This window comes from Callospermophilus lateralis, chromosome 19 (genome assembly GCF_048772815.1).
Source record: "Callospermophilus lateralis isolate mCalLat2 chromosome 19, mCalLat2.hap1, whole genome shotgun sequence".
NCBI lineage: Eukaryota > Metazoa > Chordata > Mammalia > Rodentia > Sciuridae > Callospermophilus > Callospermophilus lateralis.
In genome coordinates this window covers 26,762,393-26,789,424 of record NC_135323.1, presented here as the reverse complement: position 1 = coordinate 26,789,424, position 27,032 = coordinate 26,762,393, and the positions used below count along the sequence as shown (strand labels likewise).

The 27,032-nt window shown below is 46.4% G+C and overlaps 1 protein-coding gene across 7 annotated transcripts in view; it reads left to right on the top strand.

The window, feature by feature from the left end:
• The window catches only part of Gtf2i (general transcription factor IIi), an 88,504-nt gene that overhangs the window by 60,044 nt on the left and 1,428 nt on the right, over positions 1 to 27,032 (top strand). For all 7 annotated transcript variants that reach the window (XM_076839932.2, XM_076839936.2, XM_076839935.2 and 4 more), the window contains 21 exons: positions 963 to 1,028; positions 3,696 to 3,879; positions 5,134 to 5,192; positions 5,966 to 6,037; positions 7,536 to 7,719; positions 8,858 to 8,916; positions 9,929 to 10,000; positions 10,877 to 11,060; positions 12,032 to 12,090; positions 12,479 to 12,553; positions 17,530 to 17,631; positions 18,280 to 18,345; positions 18,642 to 18,825; positions 19,843 to 19,901; positions 20,177 to 20,257; positions 20,842 to 20,925; positions 21,477 to 21,660; positions 22,774 to 22,802; positions 24,126 to 24,167; positions 25,959 to 26,000; positions 26,512 to 26,587. In XM_076839932.2, the coding sequence (XP_076696047.2) occupies positions 963 to 1,028; positions 3,696 to 3,879; positions 5,134 to 5,192; positions 5,966 to 6,037; positions 7,536 to 7,719; positions 8,858 to 8,916; positions 9,929 to 10,000; positions 10,877 to 11,060; positions 12,032 to 12,090; positions 12,479 to 12,553; positions 17,530 to 17,631; positions 18,280 to 18,345; positions 18,642 to 18,825; positions 19,843 to 19,901; positions 20,177 to 20,257; positions 20,842 to 20,925; positions 21,477 to 21,660; positions 22,774 to 22,802; positions 24,126 to 24,167; positions 25,959 to 26,000; positions 26,512 to 26,570 (1,946 nt within the window). In that variant the 3' untranslated portion in view covers positions 26,571 to 26,587. The remainder of the gene's footprint in view (positions 1 to 962; positions 1,029 to 3,695; positions 3,880 to 5,133; positions 5,193 to 5,965; positions 6,038 to 7,535; positions 7,720 to 8,857; positions 8,917 to 9,928; positions 10,001 to 10,876; positions 11,061 to 12,031; positions 12,091 to 12,478; positions 12,554 to 17,529; positions 17,632 to 18,279; positions 18,346 to 18,641; positions 18,826 to 19,842; positions 19,902 to 20,176; positions 20,258 to 20,841; positions 20,926 to 21,476; positions 21,661 to 22,773; positions 22,803 to 24,125; positions 24,168 to 25,958; positions 26,001 to 26,511; positions 26,588 to 27,032) is intronic.

Genomic DNA, 27,032 nt, shown 5'->3' with positions numbered 1-27,032 from the left:
CGCTGTGGTCTCTTCTGGAAAGTGGGCCCAGTCTGTTGGGTTCACTGAAGCCTTAAGCATGTAGCTTCTGGCGCTAAGCACAGCGAGCAGACTCTGTTGATGACTTAGTAATCATTTCTCTTAGCGTTAAAATTTCCTTTTATTTAAGGACTGTTTGACTTCTTGATTTTCATTTTTGTTTTGTGTGACTACCACCTGCTAATACACCAGCCCCCAGTCCCCAGTCAGTGGATTAAAGGACTAAATAAAATATTCGTGGTGAATTGTATGTGTGAGCCATACTTCCAATAAAGAGATTGCTTATCTCATTTAGATTTGAAAACAACATTTTATTCATACATTCATTCATTTATTTCTCTATCTATCTATTATTTGTGGTGCTGGGGATTGAGCCCAGGGCTTTGCCCATGCTGGGGAGGTGCTCGACACGGAGTCACAGCCCCAGCCCTGGAGGCAATGTCTTTAATATCCTCCCCTGTTAAAGTCACAACTACTAGATGGAGATTGAATTTTGTCTACATAAATTTATTCAAGCTTATGTTCTTTAAGACTTTGTGAAGTCGCAGCTACGCACTTGTCAAGTCTTACTTCCGCCCAGCTAGCACCGCCCTGGAGGATTCCTGAGTCCCCTGGAGGCCCTACTCTCTTGCCCTTGTCTTGTGGTGTTTAACTGCACTGGTCTTCTCTGACCTCCTCCTTGTCAGAAACTGAAAGGCTTTTAAAATAGGGAGGTAGTCATTGGGAAGGGGTTTGAAAATAAACTTCAAAACATTCCTTATAATCTCCTTTTGAAATCATTCTAAGAACCACAAAAGGGGGAGAAGCCCTGGGAAAGCAGTGCAGCCCGAGGGACTAGTGAGACTCAGGCTCTAGGGTGGGCTCAGAGCAGGCGATGTGGGTCATGGAGGGCACAGTGGAACCCACCTGCGCATCTGATACTGACCGTTCCTCTCAATTTTCAGAGAAATGGAACGCGCGAATTACTGATCTACGTAAACAAGTTGAAGAGTTGTTTGAAAGAAAATACGGTATGTCTAAATGGAAGAATTCTTTTAATTCTTGGTTGGAAGTATTTAAACAGTGGCGTTGGTGTTCACCATTGCAGGGAGAGGAGTGCATGGCCAGGGCTGTCCTGGAGCCTTGCCTCCCTCACACACTGTCCCCAACAAGGTCATTTACAGAGGTCACTTTCAGAGGCTGGATAGTGGAAACTTTATTTCTTAATTTCCTTTAATGCCTATTAACATTTCTTTTAAATGTTGAGTATCCACATTTGGGGATATCTTTACATATCATGACAAAGTCTTGGATTTTAAAAGTTACTTGAAGATGGTTTTCCCGAGCTGCTTCTGGTCTGCTGTATTAATAAGTTCATTATTCATTGAGATGCCTGTATTTTCTATTGTTGATGTATAAATAAGTTTGTTAGATTTCAGAATCTTTACTACTTTACTTTCCTGCTTTATGCTGTAGTTACTCTTATGTAATGGTGAAAGAAAAGCGATTTGTTATCCCCAGATGGTATATATCAAATGCTCATCTAAAAAAAGCAATAATCATTGAAAAATGTCATGTGTTTTATCTTTTCCCCCTAGTCCTGGGGATTGAACCCAGGGTTGCAGACTGCAAAATTCTGTAATACAGTTGGTTTTTTTGTTGTTGTTGTTTTATTTTGAGCAGGGGTCTTATAAAGTTGCCTGGGCTGATCTCAGACTCTTGGGCTCGAGCAATTTTCCTGCCTCCGACTCCCAAATAGATGGTACTCTACAGGTGTGCACCATTGCACCCAGCTCAATATATTGAAATTTAGCTTGCAAATCTATTATAATGTTTTCCTGCATCATTTAATTTCTTATTTCTTTTTTGTCTTGGTAATTGAACCCAGGAGTAATCTACCACAGAGTTATATCCCTAGCCCTTTTTTTCCTATTTTGAGACAGATCTCTGTTAAGTTGCTGAGGCTGGCTTTGAAGTTGTGATCTTCCTGCTTCAGTCTGCCTACTTGCTGGGATTACAGGCCTGCACCATGGCGTCCAGCTGCCATTGAATTTCTTTATGTGAAGTTTTGTAGCATTAGAACTTATATTGCTGTTATTTACCTTAAGAAACTTGAACATAGTTTTTCTTGAATCCAGCAGTGCTTAACCACTGAGCCATGTCCCTGGCCCTTTTTTGTCTTTTTATTTTGAGACAGAGTCTCTATAAGTTGCTGAGAGGTTGGCCCTGACTTTGATCCTCCTGCCTCAGCCTCCTGAGCCACTGGTATTACAGGCGTGCCCCATCGTGTCTGGCTCAACATTTGTTTCTTTATTTTTATTTATTTATTTTTTTTTAGTTGTTGGTAGACTCTTTTCTTATTCATTTATTTGATTGCGGTGCTGAGAATCAAACCCAGTGCCTCACACATTGAACCACGATCCCAGCCCCAACATTTGTTTCTTTGTCAGGGTCAACAAACCAGTTGCTCAGTGAAAATCTAGAATGAAGAGTAAGTTTGCTAACTTTTCTGAAATGCTTTCAGTTATTTCCTTAAGGTTCTTTTAGTTTTCCTCCCACTTTGTCAGAGTTTCAAGCCTGTTTTTGCATGTGCTTTTAATTGCTCCATTTCAAAGCAGAATGCACATGACATACTTTGTGTGGAAGCCATGTGACACAGTGAGGAGACCACAGGCTCTGGGGACAGTGCCTGAGTGTCTCTGCCCTCTGAACTTTCTGTGAAGGGAGAAGGCACACCTGCCCTGCAGGTCTGAGGCCGAAGAGTGCTGCACATGGCACCTGCCCAAAAGCCCATGACCCGCGCTCTGCCCTGCTCTCATGCTCGGTTCTGGCTATTCTGAGTAGAATGGCTTGGTGCTGACAAGATGTTATTGATTTCCGCTCCCATAAAGTGTAGCGGAGGTTACGTTTTGAGCTTTTGTTGTGAATATGATTTATTCGATTATTTTGCATAGAGCAAGGAAAATAATTGTTTACCAAATCTTGTGAAATTGCGATCACAATCTTCACATCTTATAATTTCAAAGCCACATTAATGGCAGTTTTTTTAGGGCAGACATTTTCACAGGTCTGTAAATGTGTTTTTTAGATTCAGCATATCAGCAAAGGAGGGGCTGTGCATCTCCCTCGGCACTCATGTGTGGCGTGGCACTTGAAAGTTAATGTTCAATAAATAGGTTTCTGTTCAGAATACTAGTGAAAAATGAGACTTATCTGATTATTCCTATTTCCCAGGCTTTGGACATTTCATAACTCTTGTATTATTTTACTGTTGAATAAATAAGTATTAGCAGAAATTTTTCATTTCATAAGTTTCCCCTCCTGTTATATAAAAGAAATCCTTTGTGAATCCACAGCATTTAGACAACGTGTGTCTTCTACACACTGCTGCTCTTCCGGGCACAGCCACCCCAGGAGCGGGTAGTGCTCCTTTCCCTTTCACACTCTGCCTCCATTTTCAGCAGAAAGTCTGGCTCCGTCTGCAGTGCCTTAGGTTAGGGTTAGGGGGACAGAATATGGGTTCCTGGGTGTTCTTTTAGTTCTCATGGACTTTTTTTTTTCTGATTCAGTTTTACTAACAGGAGTAAGATAAAATGATAGGCATCCAAGAACAGTGTGTGTTTGATTATTACTTTCTACAGCGTGCTCAGATCCCTGTCTTTTAATGACACAATCCCTTTCTCTTTTTATCGTTAAAGCTCAAGCAATAAAAGCCAAAGGTCCGGTGACGATCCCATACCCTCTTTTCCAGTCTCATGTTGAAGATCTTTATGTAGAGGGACTTCCCGAAGGAATTCCTTTCAGAAGGCCGTCTACGTATGGAATTCCTCGACTCGAGAGGATATTGCTTGCAAAGGAAAGGATTCGTTTTGTGATCAAGAAGTAAGACGCATGCACTTCACCATTTCTTGCCTTTGTTCTCATTAGGACGTGATCGACACTCATGAGCCACGAGGGTTGTATAAATGTTTGAGTTACTGTATGTAGTTTTATCTTCCACTTTTAAGTTGGTCTGCATGAAGAATTGCCTCAGTATGCTACAATTGACTTTTGAACTTCAAACACTTGCCTCTACCCAGTGGGCCTATAATTGTCCTTTCCTTCCATTTTTTGCTAGGTATACTAATGTATGTCTTAGTTTTAGTTCTAAAAATTTCAAAGCATATGTGTAAATATATGAGTGTACAATATAAAATAAACGAAATAGTAGAAGTAAGAATGAAAAGGAAAACTAGGGCTAGGCTTGTGGTGGTGCACACCTGGGAGGCTGAGGCAGGAGGATGGCAAGTTTGAGGCTAGCCTGTGAAATTTAGTGAGGCCCTAAGCAACTCAGTGAGATCCTGTCTCAAATAAACAACAACAAAAAAAAGGGCTCTGGGTATAGCTCATGGTAAAGCGCCCTGGTTTTAACCCCCAATACCAAAAAAGAAAAGCTCTAAATTTTTTAGCATTGGCTTTAAAAGTGTAGGGTTTTTTTAATCTCAGAATTTAGTAAATGTTTTGTTTCACAGTTTATTAATATTATTCAGACACTATGAATTCTGCTGACATCATTCTATATGAATTTCTGACATATTTAGAATTTTAGTTAACAGTTGTTAGGTGTTGAGAAGTAGATAGTCTTGAAAATAATATAAAATTAAAGGATCTCAACAGGCGCAGTAGCGCACGCATGTAATCCCAGTGGCTGGGGAGGCTGGGGCAGGATTGTGAGTTCAAAGCCAGCCTCAGCAATGGTGAAGTGCTGAGCAACTCAGTAAAAACCTCTCTCTAAATAAAATAGGGTGAGGGACATGGCTTAGTGGTCGGGTGCCCTGAGTTCGACTCTTGGTCGCACCCCCTCCCCCAAGTTAAATAATGTCACCTAAAATTTTTGTAAAATGCTTATTAAAATGCCTTTGGGTTACGAAGGTGCCTGTTTTCCTGAGAGGACACAAGATCCCCAAGGCACCATAGGAGACTTTACAGTCACCGTTCTGTTCATCCTGTAGATACCCCAGAAACTTAGGTTTACTGTGCCCCAGAGTCCAGGAGGTCTTTTCTTCTTGACACCACCCTTCGTGGTGTCCGTATGTACTCGGGTTCCCATCTCACCACCTGCTTCTGGTGGTCCTCACTGCTCACTCTGCCTTTCAGACACGAGCTCCTGAATTCCACGCGGGAAGACCTGCAGCTCGACAAACCCGCATCCGGAGGTGGGTCTCCAGTCTTGGCGACAGCAGAAGGCTGTGTGCCTTGGTCTCTCCTTTGAGCCACCTGTGGGGAAGGAAGGTACCACGGCCACTGGCGGGGTGCCACCGCAGGCATAAGTGTTTCAGAGTCCTCCAGAACCAGAGCTCCCTTTCTCAATGGTGGCCCATCGTGAACAGTGGGGAGGGACATCCCGTTACTGGGTAGACAGAACTGAAGAACCCTGCGTGTTCTACTTTTGAGAGGCAGAGTTTTGCTTCACCACCATTTTTTTAGTTGGACTGGTCTCTCCTGGTCCCTGGGCCCCTCATTGAAGGGCTGGGTGTGGCTACCACTTTTGGGCCTGTGGGGCTGGCCTTTCAGAGCAGGTGGCTGCAGCCCTGTGAGCCCGTCCTTCTTTGCAGGAAGTTCAGTGTATTTCTTTATGTTCTTGTTTGCTTTTGTCTGGAGTGGAGGGGGGCAGGAGTGGAAGATGGAAGCCACACGGCTGGAGCTGGTGTTATGGAAGTACTCTGCCTGTGCGGTCACATCCCTGGACTTTCATTGCAGAATGTCTTGCTTATTCTTGAGTAAACCAGTTTTTCCCTGGCTTTATTGAACTTGGTTTCATTGGTTCTTTTTTTGCTCAGTCAGCATCTCTTTAGTAATGAAGCACTCTGACATCTAAGAAATGACTTAGTCACAAAAAGGAAAAAAAGACATTTTTTGATCATGATACGTCACAGTCTGAGCCCTTAAAGCCATGAAATTGAGAAAATTTATGTATTTATTCTTACAGTCAAAGAAGAGTGGTATGCCAGAATCACTAAGCTAAGAAAGATGGTAGATCAACTTTTCTGCAAAAAGTTTGGTAAGTGTATTTTTTTCCAACTGAAGCTTATTATACAATGTTTTTTTTTTTTTCTTTCTAATTTTAGGAAAGTGAGATGAGTCTGACTCACCTTCAGATTTTTCATAGCATATTTGAAGATCTTTTTAGTTGTAGATGGATGCAATACCTTTATTTAATGTGGTGCTGGGGGTCGAATCCAATGCCTCACACGTGCAAGATGAGCACTCTAGCACTGAGCCACAACTCCAGCCCTAGGATTTTTTTTTTTTTTTTTTTTTTAAGGGGAGATAGTAGAGTGATTATAATAAGTACCTTTTCCTAATGATTTTGTTTGGCTTGTTGTGTTGAGGAGCAAGCCCCAGGTCTCGAGCCTGCAAGGCACACATAAAGCCCCATCCCAGCCTGAGTGACTGCTTTATTTGTGCTGGTAATTTGATGAAAGAAATTAAGTCAGGCCAAGAACAAAGAAATGCAGTGAGCCCTGTGTAAACTACCAGGTGCAGAAAATTCAGTGTCACGTGCAGGGAGGGCCATATGTACTGGTGTTATGTAAATCCTTTGAATTTTTTAGAGCTCTGTACATGGTTTCAGAGCAGGGATTAGTAAATTCAGTTTTATGCTTTTTAGTTGTAATTTTATGTGTTCAAAGGTAGAGAGAAATAGCACAGTGACCCCCAGATTCCCATTAGTCCAGTCCCACGGATCCTTGAGATTCTGTCACATCTCCTTCTCTTGTCCCAGGTTCCTCTTCTTCTGTCTTTGCATGAATATTACAGAGCAGATCACTGGCATCCTGTCACTTAGCCATTCTGCGTGTGTGCCTACGCAGCATGGACATTTCCTCATGTCACATCTGACAAAATCAAGAGCTGTTTCAGGCATTGGAATTGCAGGTTGGAGGCCCATCTGAGTGACAGTGAGAGGACAGCTCGGGATGTGGCTCAGTGGTAGAGTGCCCCAGGCCCAGTCCCCGTCCTGCTCCTACCCCCAGATTAAAACAATTTCCTGTATCAGCTTATCCAATCTTTAATTGAGTTTTTTTATTTATCTGGAAAATAGCTTAAATATTTTTGCTTTGAATTTGGATCTAAACAAGGGTCATGCTTAAACTTGTTTTGTGCCTCTTTTAATCTAAAACAGTCTCAGTTTAGTGTTTTTATTTTTCATCCCATCAGTTCTTAGCTGAAAATTCTTTTCTTTTTTTCTTCCTTTTCTTCAGATTTCCTTCCTCTTACCTCTCTACATTCAACTTTCCTATTGTTGGTCTCGTTAGGGTAAACCTGCAGTCCCAGCTGCTGGGAAAGCTGAGAAATGATCACAAGTTGGAGGCTTTGTCTCACAATAAAAATAAAAACCGCTGGGGGTGTAGCTCAGTGGTAGAGCACTTGCCTAGTATATGTGAGGGAGGCCCTCGTTTCAGTTCCTGCTAAGACAGAAAATACATATACTTTGGGACTGTATTAAAATATGACTTCCACACAAACTTAGTTTCCTACGTTGCTTTAATTTTCTTCAGCTGAGGCCTTGGGGAGCACTGAAGCCAAGGCTGTACCGTACCAAAAATTTGAGGCGCATCCTAATGACCTCTATGTGGAAGGGCTACCAGAAAACATTCCTTTTAGAAGTCCCTCTTGGTATGGAATCCCAAGGCTGGAGAAAATCATTCAAGTGGGCAATCGGATAAAATTTGTTATTAAAAGGTAAGATCTGCAGAAACAGGTTTTTAAAGTGTTTCCTAAGATGCATTTGATGAAGATGGGCCGTTGTTTTCCTTTCAGTAGAACTCTTTCTCTATATTTAAAACCAGAAAACGCCATTTAGCTTCATCTTCAGCAGGTGTTGGTGCAAGATGTACAGAACTGGGTCTGTCCTGCCCTTGACAGGCATATGCACACACCAGAGCACTCAGTGTCCCTGAGCATGGTCAGGGGAGTCGGTGAGAACAGCAGCACCTCCAGGTGCATACAGAATAGAAGAAGGGTGTTTCAGACACCAGACAGCATAAGGAGACGGGAGGTGTCGGCTTGCTTGCATGTCTCTACATGGAGCCGTCCTGCATGGAAGGAGTGACGCCTGGCACCAAGGGCATGATGTAGTGGACACTGGGATCCAGACTCAGGCGATAAGCATAGGGAAGCCAACGGATGCAGTGACAGTCGATGAAAGGTCTAGAACAGATTCTTCTTGTCATTGCTTGGGTCTGCACTTTCGAAAGAGCATTCTGGTTTGATAGACGAGGGTTAGTTTGGCTCATCTTTATTCACAGAAGGACTGTGCAATGGTAGACTGTCGCTTGTTGGTAGTTGTGTGTATTTATTGGGACTGAGAGTTAGAAGGGAGAAATTGTTTTGTGGTATAGCTCCTTGAAGATTTAGAAATAGCAGTCTGCCTTGGTTTGGAGGAAAGCAATTATTTTGCACATTTAAGCATAGAGTGGCTTTGAAGACCTCTGTGTAATTCCATGTGAGTGTGTGAAGATTGCTATTTTCAAAATGAACTAGTAGCTGGACACAGTGACGCTTGCCTGTAATCCCAGAAGCTCTGGAGGCTGAGGCAAGAGGATCAAGAGTTCAAAGCCAGACTCAGCAATTCAGTGAGACACTGTCTCTAAATAAAATACAAAAAAGGGCTGGGGATGTGGCTCAACAGTCAAGTGCCCCCGAGTTTAATTTCCAGTACAGAAAAAAAAAAAAAAAAAACAAGAAAAACTGGGTACCCAAATGGTTTTGTTTCACTGCAGAGACATATTTTAAAATAATTTGCAGTGTACAGCTACCTGAGAAAGGTGTTTAAATTGTTCCTAAATGCTCTGTCATAACATGATTCGTACTTTGACAGACCAGAATTGCTGACTCATAGTACAACTGAAGTCACTCAGCCAAGAACCAACACTCCAGGTAAGAGGGTGCGGAGTCCGTCCCTCTCCTTCCCTTAGACTCCATCTTGGAGAGCCGTGGAGCCCTCCTTCCTGCCTCCCTGCCCGCGCCTCTTGTGAAGCTGGGCACAAGCACAGGCAGTGTGGACAGCTGAGCGTTGCTGTAGCCTGATGCTGTCTGGCAGCCACCTGTGCATCTGCCCATGCATTCTGTGCTTCCCTGTAGCCAGATTGGTGTGTTTCCCTCTGTAATCTCCACTCGGGACACAGGTAACACACGTGTCCTCTGACAGTCTGGGGTCTTTTACACTTGGAGCCTGTCTTGGGTTCTAGCTGGCCACAGTGCATCTGCTCAACAGGCCCACGTGGCCAGTAACTTTTCATGTTGGACCAAACACACACAGAATTGTATCCCACTCCTCGGGCCCCGTTGTTAGTGAGCTCCCCTGGTGCCCACCCTGCGCAGGACTGAGGCCAGGCCCCAGGGGAGGAAGTGTGTTTTTCCTTCCCATCTTTTTGTTTATTATTGCCTAATGTCAGCAAAGGGGATGGTACTTTATAGATCTTTTGTGGTTTGGGGACAATTGTCAAGGATCTGTAAATAGCCATGTGCAGTCTTCTGTGGCGTTCCATGTGCCAGGAAAGGAATGTGGACGGCAAGGTAAATCCTAAGTTTGCCTTGGGTGTCCCTGAATTTTCGAAGTCATCTTTGGGAATACCAAGGTGACCCGTGTGAGAGTCAGATACATCTTGTACATGTCCTGATGCAGCACCAAGAAGGGATTTAAGAAAACCATGAGTTTTGAGCGCTCTTGCAAGAATAGGTTTTTCGTCATTTACAACATAAATTTAAATTTGAATTCTCCTTCCTGCATCACTTCTCATGTTTGACAAATACAGGAAAGCCTTCTTTTCCTTACTACCCAGGGTTTTTGTTTTTAAACCAAAATTAAGGGCATCAATGGAAAACAAATTATCTCCATTCCTATGTCTACATCTAATCTAATTAATTAGATCTAATTTTTTTTCCCCAGTCAAAGAAGATTGGAATGTTAGAATTACCAAGCTACGGAAGCAAGTAGAAGAGATTTTTAATTTGAAATTTGGTAAGTAGAACACATTGGTTATGTCTTCCTGAGCTTAAAAACAAATGAAGGCCATGTTCTGAATGAATTAAAAGTTCAGGACCTACAGAAAGTTCCAGAAGTTTGTGATCGTGTTTATTTCTCCTCTAAACTTGGTACATAAACCAAGCAAATCATTATTTCTTTTGGCTGCAGTGTTCTCGCATGTCACTGTGGGAGAGAAGGGAGGAGTGGGGGAGTCTCAGACCCACTGTCTCTACTTCTGATCTGGCTAACACCTGTGTGGCAAATAGGTCTCCTCATTTGTTTCAACTTAGATTTGTTGACAGCGGTTTCCTGGTGCGCTGTCTTGAGAAGGATTCTGAGGAGGCTCAACAAGAAAGAGTGTTCAGTTGATTGGGTCTGTCTGTCATGGAGAAAGGAAGTAAGGAGTGGGGAGCTAGAGTGTCCTGGGCGTTCCTGTCCATCATGTAATACCTAGTGTTGGTGGCTGTGTCCTTTAGGAGGAGCCTTGCGTCCTCTGCCTCTGGCCGCACAAATGTGACCTGAACATCTTGTGTGCTTCAGTAGCCAGCTTGCACCTGGAGGACAGTCCTGCGGCGGGAGGTGCCGCTGCTGGGCCCAGAGCAGAGGCCATTTTGATTGACAGCACAACTGTGGTCCTCCTTTTGATTTAGAGTGTTAAACTGCTTCTCTAGAAAGTACATAGGTTTTAGGATGATTCTCAGATTTTCACAGCATACTAAGCCTATTACCTTCAGTCTTAAGGGGGATGTGGGTAGATTATAGGGACATATTTGTGGCGACTTAAATATGTGCAGAACATAGTAAGTCGCCACAAATAAAACAAGGTGAGGTTTTTATCCACCACAAGTAACGTTCTCCTGCTCTTTTCAGCTCAAGCTCTGGGACTTACAGAGGCAGTGAAAGTACCATACCCTGTGTTCGAATCCAACCCGGAGTTCCTCTATGTGGAGGGTTTGCCAGAAGGAATTCCCTTCCGAAGCCCCACCTGGTTTGGAATTCCGCGACTTGAAAGGATTGTCCGTGGGAGCAATAAAATTAAGTTTGTTGTTAAAAAGTAAGTTGTTGGCTATCTCAGCCCTTTTTGGAATTGGTAAAGTATTTCTACTTAACTTTTTTTCTTAGAAGTGTGGGACTTTGAAGTCCCTGCTGGGAAAGCCTGGCTCTGGGCTGAAATCCTGTCGTTATCCATTTCCTCTGCAAATCTTCCATTTCTTTTTCTTTTTTTTTTTTTTTTTTTGGTACTGAGGATTGAACTCAGGAGCACTTGACCGCTGAGCCACATCCCCACCCCTATTTTTGTGGGTTTTTTTTTTTTTTTTTTTTTTTTTTTTTTAGAGAGAATCTTTTAATATTTATTTTTTAGTTTTCGGTGGACACAATATCTTTATTTTATTTTTATGTGGTGTTGAGGATCGAACCCAGCACCCTTTGCATGCCAGGTGAGCACGCTACTGCTTGAGCCACATCCCCAGCCCCTATTTTTGTACTTGAGACAGAATCTCACTGAGTTGCTTAGGGCTTCACTTTTGTTGAGACTGGCTGTGAACTTGCGATCTTCCTGCTTTCTCTCCTGTTCTGCTGGGATTATAGGCGTGCACCTGTCTGCAAATCTTTTTTTTTTTTTCCTTCTGTTTTGAAAATTGGAGGCCAGCCTCGGGCCTGTGGTTGCTGGGGAGGTGACAGGTGTGCCCCACTGCCTGGTATGGATGCCATGTGCTGTGTTGCTCCTGATACATCTTAAGATGGCTGAACGTTGTTGACCCAAGTTCTTCTTTACCTTCTTGCAGAGCTACAGTGGTTGAAGAAACTAATTTAGTTTTAAATTTTATTTTTCAAAAACACTGATCGTGGGCTGGGGCTGTAGCTCAGTTTGTTGGGTGCTTTCCTTGCATGCCCAAGGCCCTGTTCAGTCCCCAGCACCACTCACACACGAACACACACACCCAGAACCACTGGTCGTGGTCATTTACACTAACTGTGGCCCACCATCTAACTCTGTGTCCTGATTCTGACTTTTCGTTCCAGACCTGAGCTGGTCGTTTCCTACCTGCCTCCTGGAATGGCCGGCAAAGTAAACACTAAAGGTAAGAGGCGCGTGGCTCTTCCCCGCGCTCAGTGCTCTGGAACCTTCCTTGTCAAGTTCCTTATGTCAGACTTGAGCATGCACCGTCTTGTGGGGTTTGGTTTATTTGTCATTTAGGTATTTTATTTAATGTTCCTCTTGTTCTTTCTCTCTCTCTCTTTTTCTTTATTCTTTACATTTCATTGAAAATGTCATGTTTGCAATCCTCCTTCATTCGTGTTTCCACAGCTTTGTTGAGACTCAATGGAGGATTACACTACCAGTTTAATTCTTCAGGTTTCTTTGAAAAGAACCAAACTGTATGAATTTTAATACTCTGCTTTTATAAAGCATCCCCTTCTATAATTTTTTTAAACAATATTCAAAAGTAATCGTGTCTTATTTTACAGCATTGCAGTCCCCCAAAAGACCACGGAGCCCTGGGAGTAACTCAAAGGTTCCTGAAATTGAGGTCACGGTGGAAGGTAAGGCCATTCCTTGGCAAGTTCTGTTGATTCTGAAGTGTACTAGTTATTTGAGTTCACTAGTTGTAGTTTTATGCAAATGAGTTTTTATAGACCTGGTCAATTTCAGAATGTTTTTAATTAAAATAAAAAATGGAGATAGTAGCACATGGAGTTTTTCCCTTATCTTTTTCACCCTCTTTCTGCCTTTTTTTTTTTCCCCAGGGAAATTTAGGGATGGTTTAAGTAGTAGTGCTTTGGATTAAAATAGTTTTTACTATGCCCTCAAGTTGCCTTTCTTCTCTCTGCTCCAACTGGGTCTCTTGTCTTCTCATTTCCATGGTGTTAAAATACTCAACAAAGCACCGTACTTGTTCCTCAGCCGCTGCTACGCAGGAGTGTTGCCTGCTGCCTCTGCATTAATGAGAAGGAAATAACTGCATTGGGAGGATTCGTTTTGTCCTGGGTTTTTATTTTTTGTTGTTGTTTTGGTACCAGGGATTGATCCCAGGGGCATTAACCACTGAGCCACATCCCAGACCTGTTCTTGTATTTTATTTAGAAACAGGGTCTCACTGAGTTGCTTTACGCTTCACTTTTTGCTGAGGCTGGCTTTGAACTTGTGATCCTCCTGCCTCAGCTTCCTGTGCTGCTGGATTACAGATGTGTGCCCCTGCACCAGGCCTGAGTTTTCAGTTTTGCATTAAGAAATTGCTGCATGGGGCTGTGTTTGGCTCAGTGGGAGAGTGCTTGGCTAGCATGCTTAAGGCACTGAGTTTGATCCTCAGCACCACATAAATGAAAAATAAAGATATTGTGTCCACTTAAAAAACTAATAATAATAATAATTTTTTTAAAAAAGTGCTGCTATTGGCGCTGGGATTGTGACTCAGTAGTAGAGCACTTCCCACGCATGTGTAGGGCCCTGGGTTTGATCCTCAGCACCACATAAAATTGCATAACGGTATTTTGTCCATCCACAACTACAGATATTTAAAAAAACAAAGAAAGTGCTGCTATCAAGTGGAGCATGGGTCCCCGTTTAGGTCTCCAGCACACTGAGGACCTGTTTTCTCACGTGAAGGACATCAGGCATCCTGCACAGTTCATTCATGTTCACCATTACCAGATTAAAAATTTGTGTTCACAAATGCCCAGAATCACAAATAGACTCAGTCCTCTTTCTCCCTTTGGATCAATCTGAGGGCGATCTCTCCTGCACACACGACCTTTCTTTCCCTGAAGGAACTCGTGACTGCTTTGAACGTGCATGTGCTGTTCCTTATTAAAGTGACACACTCAGCCACCAGCCAGACCTAGGCCTGAGTTCACCATGGCTTGTGCACTGTGAGCCGTGACAGTGCCTTGGGCAACACGAGTGCACAGGGAGACAGGAGAGGATTATCACCAGGCAGGGCACACAGCAGGCCTTCCTTGGAGGGAAGTGCCAACTGGCCAGGTCCACAGTCTGGAGAGGTAGTGCTTCCTGCTCTGGGAGCATGCGCATGTGCTGTTCCCAGCTGTGCTCACTATCCCAGTGCCTGCGGGCCTGGGCCATCTGGCTCTAGGTCACAACACCAGGGCCTCTGAGGCGACTGGTCCCTGCCATGTACCGGTGATGTGTTGGTGAGGAAGGCCACTGAAGGAGGCTTAGATTAGTGGTTACAGTGAGGAAAAGAGAAGAAACGGAGGTTGACAGGTGAGGTGGTGAGTGTAGCTACAGGCCTGGCGTTGAGTGACACATCCCTGGGGACAAGGCAAGGTGCTCTACAAGAGCAGAAAGGGCAGAAATATAAACAGCCATGTGTATTTCTCAAGCAATGAGCCCTAGGTGAGTTAAAAAGTCTCATTTAAAAACACTGAGGACACCAAGAAAGGCTCAGGACAGGGAGGACAGCTGCCCTCAAGGGCATTCCAGTTCACCATTTGTTTCTGTCCCTCTGGCTCCAGTGTAAAGTCACTGGGTGCTGTGCTGGTGCCATGGCTCGAATGGATTAATCTCTGGGTGTTAAATGTAAGTTTGGGGGAAAGTGAAGTGGGCTGTGGACATGCCCCCGTGCCTGGGGTGATGGGTTGATTCATAGCCGGGTGCAGAGGCGCACGCCTGTAATCCCAGTGGCTCTGCAGGCTGAGGCAGGAGGATGGAGAGTTCAAAGCCAGCCTCAACACCTTGGCAGGCCCTAAGCGACTCAGTGACACGCTGTCTCTAAATAAAAAATAGGACTGGTGTGTGGCTCAGTGCTTCAATCCCCAGTCAAGAAAAAAAAAAAAAGATTGATTTGTAGCAGTAGGTAGGCTTCTGGATGTCACTCTGGCATGTGGTTTTTAGCTTTTGTCTGTTCATCCTGTTTAAACAAAGCTTACTTAATTGTAAACTCTCGGCCAGAAAAATAGAGAAACACAGCTTGTGGAACATGATGGGGGCAGGGCTGCGCCACCCCGGCTCCCAGGGCAGCAGTTTTGTGTCCCTGGCAGGCGGTATTGACTTCAGCAGGAGCGTTTGTTTTCCTCACATTAAGATGATTCTGAAGGCAGGCTTGTCCCAATATGGGCTCCGTAGCTGGAAGAAGATAGAGGGTTTCTCTGGGATTCACTTGGCCTCCCTTCCTGTGTGCATTAGAACCCTGGTGCCCCTGTCCTCTTGTCTGTGTCCACGTAGGACACGTGTGAGCAGCGGAGGGGCCGCATCCACCCAGCCGGCACCCTCCATCAGGAGCTCCTGGCGGGGTGGACATGCTCGGGGTAGCGTAGTGCTGGGCGTGGAGACAGGGCTTCTCAGGGGCTCAGACTGGCTTTGACTGGGACGCTCTGCTTCAGCCTGCTGAGTCGCCAGGATTCCCAGCTTGTGCCCTGATGCCCAGCTTCATAACAGATTTTAGCCTGAGTATTATAGTTCAAAGGAAAAAAAAAATAACTGAAAATAATGAAATGAAATATATTGAGATTGAATTCCGACCTGGGATTCTCTGAAGAATTATTTAAACTCAATTTTTCGTGCTCTATAAAACAGGACTAAGCGTAGTGTTTAATGCTTCAGGTTTTTAAAAAATTGAGAAGGCATTTGTTTGCTGTGAAGTCTCCCTGTTCAGTGGTTCGAGTGGGCCAATTATGTGTCATCTCACTCTGGCTCCAGAGCTGGCTCCAGAGGCCTCTGACCACTCCACTGGCTGTCCCTCCTCACTTTCTGCACAGCCGCCAGCCACCGGCTGCTCTTTTATTTTCTATCTGATGTTTCACGTGGATGGACCTGAGCAGCATGTCTCTGGCCCAGGGTTCGGCCTCCTGTTTGGAGGCTCCTCTGGGCTGGGCTGTCTGCCTGTCCTCCATTTAAAAAAAAAAAAAAAAAATTGTGGTGATCAATACACAGCACAGAGCTTAGCAGTGTGGCCACTTCTCCAAGCGTGCACTTCTGCAGCATTCAGTACGTTCATGTCATTGTGTCGTTGTCGCCAGAGCACCTGACCTCACCCAGCTGAACCTTGACCTGTGACATCAACTCCCCGCCTGAGGCCTGACCCTGACAAGGGTTGTGAGCAGTGTGCTGTGGTACTGTCCCATCATGGGGAATACTGGGCCGCAAAAAGAGTGAAGTCCTGCCATGCGCAGTGAGAAGGAGTGGAATTCCTCGTGTTGGGCAAAACAGGCCGAGTGCAGGAGGGGAGCGCCTCGTGTCCTTGCTGTGTGGAAGGGAGGTGCTGGCCGCCGGCTTCAGTACGGGCATTAAAGTGGTGAGAGGAGACCTGGGTTCTGTGTTCTGTAGCAGGACAGCGTGGCTGTGGGGTGGCTTGAACCAGGCCTTGCGCACACTAGGCAAGTGCCCTGCTGCTGAGCCTCTGCCCAGTCCTGTGGGTAACGCTTGGTGAGAAGAATCCAGGGCGTGTTTCAGGATTGTATTTCAGGCTGGGGTATTGGGACGCTCCCCACAGAAGACCCCTGCCCAGGAGCTGGAGGTGCTGTCACCTGGCTGCACCCCACACAAAAATATTATGTCTCAGAAATTCCATAAAAACTGAACATTAATAAAGAATAGCAGATATACAAAATAGCTTGCTTTTTTTCAGAACAAGTAAGACTAGATGTGAGAGGTTGGGACCTGAGCAAGAAAGAAAGCGCAGGCATTGGTGACGCCCACCGTGCGCGGCCCTGCCGTGCTCCTCTGCCGGCCCCTCTGGCTCTGTGCCTCTGCGAGACATGGCTGGAAAAGTGGTCCCCAGGGACCACATGGCCAGTACCTGGTTTTGTAGATGACCTTGCGGGTCCTGCAGCCTTGACTGAGCTGCTGCGCTGGTTGGTGCGGCGCGGGGGCGTGCTGGCCCGTGCAGGTCTGTCCTGCATAGCTGTTCTCCTTGCGGTTTTTCTTTACTTAGTTTCTGTTACCTATGGTTAACCACGGTCCAAAGATATTAACTGGAAAATTCCAGAAAGAAACAGTTCATAAGTTTAAAAAAAAAATGCAGCGAGGTGTACAAAGCCCTGTTCTGCTTCCTGTTCTGGTCCTACCATCAGTTCTCTGGTAACGTGGCCAGAGGTGGATGGGCGTCCTTGGTAAGTTCTGCATTTTTCAAGGACCTACAGCGTCAGCTGCGCCTCTTCTGTGCCCACCTGTGGCATGTGGGGACCCTGCTTCTGCATGTCCTCGGCGCTCCTTGCTGTGTGTTGGTGCCTGGTGGCAGACGTCCTCCAGGGAGCACCACTGTGTGCGTGCACCACACATAGCCTGTCAGATACCTCACTCCCACTCCTTCCTGAGCCAGGGCTCACACGATCCCCCTGCCTCAGCCTCCTGAGCAGGGACACATGGGTGAGCTGGGCAGTGTCTGAGTAGATGTCTGAGAAGTGCCAGGTGGTAGGGAGGGAGCAGAGACGGGCTATGACCAGCAGGCATGGCCATTGTCGTCCGGACTTGGCAGTTTCTGGCACAGGCTGGACTGGACCAGAGGTACTACATAGTAGGATTAATCAGATGCCAGTCATGGTTTTTCTTGACTTTCCTTCAGGCTCTAACAACAATAATCCTCAGACCTCCGCCGTTCGAACTCCCACCCAGACTAATGGCTCCAATGTTCCCTTCAAGCCTCGTGGGAGAGAATTTTCCTTTGGTAAGTGTGTGGTTTTCTCACTTCACCACATTACACAAAGGAATGCCTCTTGGTCCAGGTGACCCACAGCTTTTTCTGGTAAGTTTGCACCAGCTGCGACGAAGGTTGCCAACTGTCTGACCTGGGTGTGAGCTCACACTGCTGATCACCCACATGTCTAGTCTGGCCTTAAAGGACATGTGTCAGGCAGCAGGTGAGGCCCTTGTGATGGCAGTAGGGCCGCACCTTCTCAGTTGCTGTGATCTTAAATCACCTCCAAGCCGAGTAGCGGGAAGGGCTGGAATTCTGCTGTCTAAAGCTAGCTTTCTGGGCCTCCGCTTCTCGGGTGCTATTTGTAAAACAGAGACAGCACTGCCTTCCCACGTTTGAGTTGGGAGGCCCATCAGCGTCAGCTTCTCACGTGTGCTCGATAGACGCTGTATTGGGAATGGGTTCATCTCTTGTTTATTTCAGTGCATGTCATTTCAGCCAGGGTGTCAGTATTACAGTCAAACACTTCTGTAGTGTAGCAGGGTGGGCGTGCTGCCAGCCTGGGACGTGTTAGAAACTGAGGACTGTTTACTTTGTGCCTCCTAAAGCTGCACAGTGAAAGGTGAGCAACCCTGTCTGTGACCGTGAACGACACTCTAACCACGTGTTTCTTTGCAGAGGCCTGGAACGCCAAGATCACGGACCTGAAGCAGAAGGTCGAGAATCTTTTCAATGAAAAATGCGGTAGGTTTATTTTGAAACCCTACTGAAATATAAAGTAGCTTTCAATAAATCTAAGACAGGGAGCAGAGTTATTAAGTGTTATTATCTCTGGAAATCTGTGAGTTTTCCAAGTTTCAGTTTCTAACATTTTACTGAGCACCTTGCAAGACATCAAAGGATGCTTTCTAAAACTAAGTTGTGTTTTTGAGTAAAGATGGCTTCAGTGTCTGTGAAATGCTCACAGTGCATCCCTAGAGCTGAAGGTGAGTAGTGTGCAGGGGAAGAGGCGCGAACTGTCTGTCATGTGCATCCCACAGGTGAAGCTCTTGGCCTTAAGCAGGCGGTGAAGGTGCCGTTTGCATTATTCGAGTCTTTCCCGGAGGACTTCTATGTGGAAGGCCTACCCGAGGGCGTGCCCTTCCGAAGGCCCTCTACCTTTGGCATTCCGAGGCTGGAGAAGATACTACGCAACAAGGCCAAGATCAAATTCATCATTAAGAAGTAAGCAAATACAGTGAAGCCAGGGACAGGCACATGGTTTCCCCTTTGTGCTGGGACTCTGATACCAAGGTCAAAATAGTCCTCCAGCCTTCTTTCATGCAGCTTGCCTTTCCCTTAGTGAGCTACCAAGGTACAGAGAGGGAGCAGGTCCTCTACCAGAATGTGCTCACACTCAGGTTTCTACGGGGTGGTTCTGCTGACTCTTACCAGTGGGTCAGTTTTTCAAAGGTCTTTTTTCCCCCTGAAACTTAAACAGTATTTTTAATTTCACCTATGTTTGCCTGACCATCTATGAATTAATTAGGCTAATTGAAATAGATGGGAATAATTAGAATTATTGATGTACATTTATATAACAGCCTCCCCAGCAGTTTCAGAGGCTGAGGCAGGAGGATCATGAATTCAAAGCCAGCTTCAGCAAAAGTGAGGCACTAAGCAACTCAGCAAGACCCTATCTCTAAATAAAATACAAAATAGGGCTGGGGATGAGGCTCAGTGGTCACGTGCCCCTGAGTTTAGTCCCCAAAATGAAGTCCTACTAGGTACAAGTGTACTTTTGGGCCACATGGTTTTGCCGTGTCAATCAGAGCTGGCGTTGCCACACTTCATGACCGTTCGCTGCCCTTTAGGCCCTGTCCTAGAGGCTTGGCAGTAAGGCTGCTGCTTCTCAAGAGGAGGTGCAGGGCTCGAGTCCAAGGCTTGTCGGTGTCTCTAGGCTGCATACTTGGGGCTTTTCCTGTTTTCATTCTCACATCTTGCCCTGATTCTCTCATGGACATGCACCCAGCATGGGAAGAATGCAAAGTCAAACTAGGACACTAATGGGTTCGAGCAGAGGGATGGGCGGGTGTCAACTCAGGTGTCACTGGGCTTTTTGAGATGTGTTCTTCATGGAACCACATTGTTTCTGTTTATGGTTAGGAGCTGAATCTGCTTGCACAGGGCTTCTAAAATCTTATTTAATCTTCGGTGATGATTTTTACCCTGGGTTAGCCATGTTTTCTCTCTTGCTTGTAGACCAGAGATGTTTGAGACGGCGATCAAGGAGAGTACCTCCTCCTCCAAGAGCCCGCCCAGTGAGTGTCCCCGGAACAGCCGTAGTGCTCTCCCCACAGGGCGGGTGTTGGTTTCCGGGTCTTTCAGATCAAGTGCTGAGTGGCAATGCTCGCAATGAGAACAGGCCATAGTGGGAATGGTCAAACCCAGGTGGAACCCAGAGCGTGGCTGGAGGTGGGGAAGCTTCCCTGAGGCCGGAGGCCCTGTGCCATCTGCTCCTCACCTTCAGGTCCCTAGAGAAAACGTTGGTGCTGTTTGTTCTCCTTAATCTCTAATCTTAAATTTTCATCCTAAGGAAAAATAAATTCGTCACCCAATGTTAACACAACTGCATCAGGTGTGGAGGATCTGAACATCATTCAAGTGACAATTCCAGGTATCCTTTCTCTGCCTTCATCGTGGTTTGTGGGTCCGTGTGGCTTTTCCGGGTCTCTGAGTGCAGGTTAATGGGACTTGTCCTAGTCACTCAGGGAGGTCCCACATCCTACAGGTCGCCCTGTGTCCCCGGGCCCTGCAGAGACCCTCAACCAATACTGTGCTCAGTGCTTTGCCTCCCTGCCCCAGCTCCCGCCTCTCAGTCAAAAAATGATCTTCTATTAGATGAAAACGTACTTTTGGGCCATGTGGCATTGCCATACATCATGACCACCTGTGGCCCTTCAGGCCATGTCTAGAGGCTTGGTGGTAAGGCTGCTGCTTCCCAAGAGGAGGTCCAGGGCTCGGGTCCCATGCCTTGTCGGTGCCTCTTGGCTGCACACTTGGGGCTTTTCCTGTGTCCCTCTGCCCTGCACAGCACCTGTCATCATTGGAATAGGGACGCAGCACTTTCAGTTATTTTCAGTTCGGGTTGTAACTTGTTCACAGGACTGAAGTGCTCCAGAGACTAACAGAGCTCCTCGTGATCTACTTGAAATTAAAAGTGCATTTTTAAGTTTTGAGTTTTCTCTGGACTGTTTTCAGATGATGACAATGAGAGACTGTCAAAAGTTGAGAAAGCAAGACAGCTGCGCGAGCAAGTGAACGACCTCTTCAGTCGGAAATTCGGTGGGTGTTGTATCATAAGATAGTTTGCAGTAAACCAGGGATCCCCCTCCCTCCCGACCCCCGGTACTGGAGATTGAACCCCAGGGTGCTCTCCCCTGAGCTACTCCCCAGTCTGGAGGTTGTGTTTTAAGGTCTGTTCAGTAGACCATTGTCATGTAGTCATAACCTCCTGATGGAAAAGAAGTAAAATTGGGGCTGGGGTTGTGGCTCAGCGGTAGAATGCTCGCCTGGCACGTGTGGGACCCTGGGTTCGATCCTCAGCATCATATAAAAATAAGTAAGTGGAATAAAGGTGTTGTCAACTACAACTAAAATAAAATTTTAAAAATTAAAAAAAAAAAAAGTAAAATTTTAAAAATTGCTCCAGTAAGAATTTTTAGTGTGTTGTTCTATTAATGGTCTGTATCTAAGTTAATAAAACCAAGGCTCCTGTTTGTTTGCTGAATACAGAGAACTTAGCAGACAGGGTGGCCTTGGCAGCGCATGCTACTTTGTGCTCTTAAAGTCGGCGTCAGGTATGAGGTCCTCTGCTTCTTGCTGCCTCGTTACAGGTGAAGCTATCGGCATGGGCTTCCCTGTGAAGGTGCCCTACAGGAAGATCACCATCAACCCTGGGTGTGTGGTGGTGGATGGCATGCCCCCCGGGGTGTCCTTCAAAGCCCCCAGCTACCTGGAGATAAGCTCCATGAGGAGGATCTTAGATTCTGCTGAGTTCATCAAGTTCACAGTCATTAGGTAAGTGGGGTCCCTGCTTAGTCACAGGGGCAAGTCTGAGACGGCCAGGCTGAGACATGCCCCTGCCCCATGAGTTGTGTGGGGTCCTGAGTGAGGAGCGATGGGTGTTTGTTTTGTTCAGTGCTGGGCATCAATCCCAGAGCCTCGAGCAGGCGGACCGGTGCCCTGTCCCTGTGCTGGCTTCCTCTCCAGTTCTTAGGCAAGCCATTGGCAGATCACGGGAGGCCTGTAGCCCCCATCCCACCTGCCATCTCTGACTGCGTGCCCTCTGTCTGCTCTCCTGCTACAGTGGGAAGTGTGCGTAGCTGGCAGGGAGACACTGGGGCCCACGAGGCCTGCAGTGTCACCATCTTGGCATGTCCTTGTGGGCTTCACGGCGACGGTCTGCGCTCAAACCAGCCATTCGTAGCCACGTCACTTCTGTTCTCCCCCTGCGAGATGGGGTGATGTCGTCCCTTCTAGAGCGCCAGCTCCTTGTTGTGCTTACCCCACAGTGAGCCCCTCCCTCCTAGCCACCTCAGCCCATCACTCGCTGCCACCGCCCTGTGTCTGGCAATGCAGGTTCCTCAGGGCAGGCCCCAGGCACCCCGGGCCTTTTTTCCTGCACTCATGTCCTGAGCAGCCAGAGACTGAGCAACGCCTTCCCAGTAGCCATCACTGGGTTCTCTGTTCCTGTCTCTGCTCATATTTTTGCTGTCTCCACTTAAGTGGAGCATTTTATGACAGTGGTGTGTGTTCCTACACACGTATGCCTGACACACGTGCGCACATATGTGCTGCTGCTTCTTTTTTTTTTTTTTTTTTTTTTTTTTTTTGTTAAACTAGGCATTGAAACCCAAGGGTGCTTTACCACTGAGCCACGTCCCCTGTCCTTTTTATCTTCTATTTTGAGACAGGGCCTCACGAAGTTACTGAGGCTGGCCTTGACCTTGTGATCCTCCTGCCTCAGCCTCAGGAGTCATTGGCATTACAGGTGTGCGCCACTGTGCCTGTCACACCCATCTCTTCTAAAAGACCATAAAGTAGTGGATAATTAGTGACACAGGTTAAGTATTAGTTGAATGTACAGGTATTCTTGTACTGTTAAAATATGTTATTTGTTTCTCTCTTTAGACCATTTCCTGGACTCGTGATTAATAACCGTGAGTATCTCACAGATTCTGGTGGTATGTTGCTGAGATCCCGGAGTTGGTGGTGGGTGGTGGGTGCTCAGTGGGGCATGTATCTTACTGTTTTAACCCTCAGCAAGCTTGGTCATGAGTGATAGGATAGACCCCATTTTGGAGGTTTCAGATTTAAATGACTTATTCATGGTATGTAAACAATTTAAAGTGGGTCAGCGAACCTGCGTGGTGCGGCCATGTTGGGCACCCCCATGGTGGGCGCAGAGCTGAGAGGGCGCAGCAGGGCAGTGTGGCCCAACTGTTCACTGACTGGCTCCATAAGGAAAGCTTTGCAGCGGAGGCCATAAGTAGGTGCCCAACCCTCAGCGTCTGTGTGTGGTGTCACAAACCACAGGGCAGGATGTCACTGACGGCATAGGCCACAAACTGTGACTTGATTGCCCACGTGGGCTCACATGCTGCTCAGTAGACAAAGGTGGGTGTCCTCCCAGTGCCCTATGTCCATGTCGTCAGGAGTGCTCAGAGCACTGTGGTTCTGCTGGTCTGTTCTGCGCTGTGCTGTTGACTTCATCGCTACAGGTTGTGAACGTGTTGCCCATTCTTTTCTGAGACCCTCAGAGTGTCTCTATCTTTTCTGATTAGAGTCGCTGTTTTCTCCGGAGCTCCATCTGCTCTGTGTTCACTCCCTAGAAGCCAGCCACCCCAGGGCTGCGCCCTGTGGGTCCCCGTCACCCGGAAACTGAGCAACTGGGGCTGTTGCACCTGCTTTGCAGAGTGGCCTCCCCTGGTGGGGGCATGGGTTCTGGCTCTTCGCCTTCTGGGTTTTGAGTGTGACTTAGTCATAATGTCCTTGCTGGCTCCTGATGGAAGCCCCGAGCTCCTCTCCTGTCGAGCCCCCTTAGTGTGCCTTGTGCTGGGCAGTGTTAGTATCTGGTGATGGCAGTCACTCAGAAGAGGCCACCCTGCCTTCTTGACCTCAGCTCTGGTCACACTGGGACCCTTACCATTTGAGGGAATCCCACAGTGATTTCCCCTTTGATTCTTTTTATGGATCTCAGTTCATCTGTCCCTCGTATGATGTTTAGGAGCCAAGGAGCAGCATGTCTCTAGCTGCCTGCCCCAACTGGGTTGAAAGGGCATGGTTCTGCGCTCATCCTCGTACAGCAGTGGGCACTGGAGTTCTGTGGTCGTTTCTGTGACATTCGTGGTTTGGCGGAATATACCGGAATCCTTAATCACTGTTCTTTCTCGTCATGTGGCAGAGTTGTACCCGTGGACCCGTCAGATGTGACTGGGTGTTACTAAGTTGTTGTCTGAACTCTCTGCTTTATTTTTTTTCAGAGTTGGTTGATCAGAACGAGTCAGAAGGTCCTGTGATCCAAGGTAAGAGGAGCCGTGGACAGAACGTCCCCCGCCCGGGCAGCTCCCTGGAGCTTCGGCCTGCTGTCGGTTCTGCAGTGTGACACACACACCATCTGGGTTTTCTGGACACCTGTGTTTGGAAGCCTAGAACATTTTCACAGCTGGGGCTGGGGCTTAGGCTCAGGGTCAGAGTGGCTCACCAAGTGTGTGTGAAAAACACACACACACACACATTCTCTCTCTCCTCTCTTTCTCTCTCTCTCTCTCTCTCTCTTCTTCTCTCTCTCCTCTCTCTCTCTCTCTCTCTTCTTTCTTTCTCTCTCTCTCTCTCTCTCTCTCTCTCTCCACTAATTCAAGCTGCGGGTCCTGACTGAAAACTGGGGGCCACAAATCGTTTGAGCCCACTGTCCTGGGTCAGGTGCAAGGTCAGGAACCGAAAGGTGTGGGGAGTGGAAGGAAATGTCAGGGTGAAAGAGTCGTCTTTTTGCTCAGGCTGTCCTGGAGCTTGAGATCCCCCTCCCCCAGTCTCCTAAGTCACTGGAGTCACAGGCATGTGCCACCTACCTGTCTCCTGCTGGCACTTTCTGGCACTTGCTGCAAATCAGTGAGCCAGCTTGTGTTGGGTAGGAGTTGTCTTTTTGAATTTCCTCAAAAATGGGGAATGGCTGCTACTGTTGAGATTGTTGAAAGTAATGAAAAGCTTTTATTGAAGGCAACCCAGGGAAGAATGGATGGAAAACAGAAGGAGCTTCCTGCTCCCTGTTCACAGCCACATCAGGATTGGTGACCAGCTGGGTTCCGGGAAGGGACACTTGCCTAGCAGGTGTGAGGCACTGGGTTTCAAAAAAGAATCTCAAGTTCAAAGCCAGCGTCAGCAGCGGCAAGGCGCTAAGCAACTCATTGAGACCCAGTCTCTAAATAAAATACAAAATAGGGCTGGGCATGTGGCTCGGCAGTTGAGTGCCCCTAAGTTCAATCCCCGGTACCAAAAAAAAAAAAAAAAAAAAATTGTTACTTGGAGCTGGGCGAGGTGGCCCTTTTTTATGATCCCAGCTGCTCAGAAGGCTAAGGTAGGAGGACAAGTTCAAGGACAGCTGCAGCAACTTTAGGGAAACCTTAACTCAAAAAATAGGAAGGACTGGGGATGTAGCCCAGTTGTAGAGCACCCCTGGATTTAATCCACAGTACTGCAAAAATAAAAAAAGATTATTTACTTGTGAGGGCGTTGCTCGGGTGCGTGCTTAGCATGTATGAGGCCCTGGGCTCCGTTCCCAGCACACTCCTCCTCAAAAAACTGCTTCTAGAGGCTGGAGTTGTGGCTCAGTGGTAGAGCACTTGCCTAGCATGTGTGAGGCTATGGATTCAATTCTCAGCACCACATCTAAATGAATAAAATAAAGATCCATCAACATCTAAAAAAATATTTTTTAAAAAATGCTTCTGAAGGGCTGGGTTGTGGCTCAGCACTTGCCTAGCCTTCGTGAAGCCCTGGGTTCGATTCTCATCACCACAATCAAATAGATGAGTAAAATAAAGATCCATCAACATTTTTTAAAAAAATTTGTTACCGAAGACTTCATTGTGTGGTTGTATATTCTCACTTATTAACACATCTCAGAAAAGTAGGAATTTGAAAATGTTGTTGAATAGTTTTAGGTGGAATCTCCAGACACTGGTTATGGTTTCTTCTTGGGCTTGTGGTTTGCTCACAAAGATTAGAAGGTTTCTCCCTTGTCCTCCTTCCAGATTCTTAAATAATTGAAAGCATCCTTTGAACACTATTAAAATAAGTCTTCATGTATTTCTCTTTAGAATCAGCTGAGCCAAGCCAGTTGGAAGTACCAACAACGGAAGGTAAAAGGGTGGTTGCGGTGCACTTGGGAAAGTCTGAAGATTCTGAAGGCTTTTATTAGGACAGATGATAAATTGTTTATAAAACTGTGTGGTGGTTTTGTTCTTTTGTTTGTGAGTGAACTGGAATCGTAGTTTATGCCAGGAGACATTTAGAGCTGACCCATGGCTGCTGTTCCTTTGTTTTCCTAGGTAACTTTGGTAAATTCTAGAGCAGTTGAATAACTGCTGTGTAAATGAGGTGGTGCTTAATGGTCGTCATTGAGTGCATAGATATAATCAGATGTTTCTCTTTGAAAACACGAGTAACAAGGGCTTGTTGATGTCGCTCAGTGGTAGAGGGCTTACCTAGCATGCAAAGGCCCTGGGTTCAATCCCAAGCCCTGCAAAAAAAGGTAGAGAAAACACAAGTAATAAAATATACAATTTAACTCATGTCAGTTGTGAATGGATGGGTAATTGGCAGGCTTTCATTAGCAGTGATTGATCAGCACCCTTTTATTTTTCCTGGTAGAAATTAAGGAGACTGACGGAAACTCTCAGATCAAGCAAGAACCAGATCCCACGTGGTAGACCTCTTCCCTCCCAGGGTGAGTTGCCACTGCGTCCCCTCTGCTGTTCCCTGTCCATTCAGACCAGCTGCATGTCCATCTGCCCATCAGCGTCCTTCCTTCTCCTGGGAGATGGGGCACCACCTTCAGGGATGCAGGGCCATGTGCAAGGTCTGCAGGATTGTTTGAGCTAGGAGCTTAAAGCAGAGGTTTTCCTTGTATCGACACCCCTCTCTGAGTCAACGAGGTAAAGGCTGGATTTGCCCCCAGCCACTGGAATTCCTCTGAGGCATTATCACTGGACTTCTGTCCTGTAGTAATAGTCAGCCAGGTGCATGGCGCATGCCTATCATCCCCACGGCTCAGGATGCTGAGGTAGGAGGATCTCCAGTTCAAAACCAGCCTCAGCCACTTATTGAGGCCCTAAACACCCTAGCAAGACCTTGTCTCTAAATAAAATATAGAAAGAGCTGGGGATGTCGCT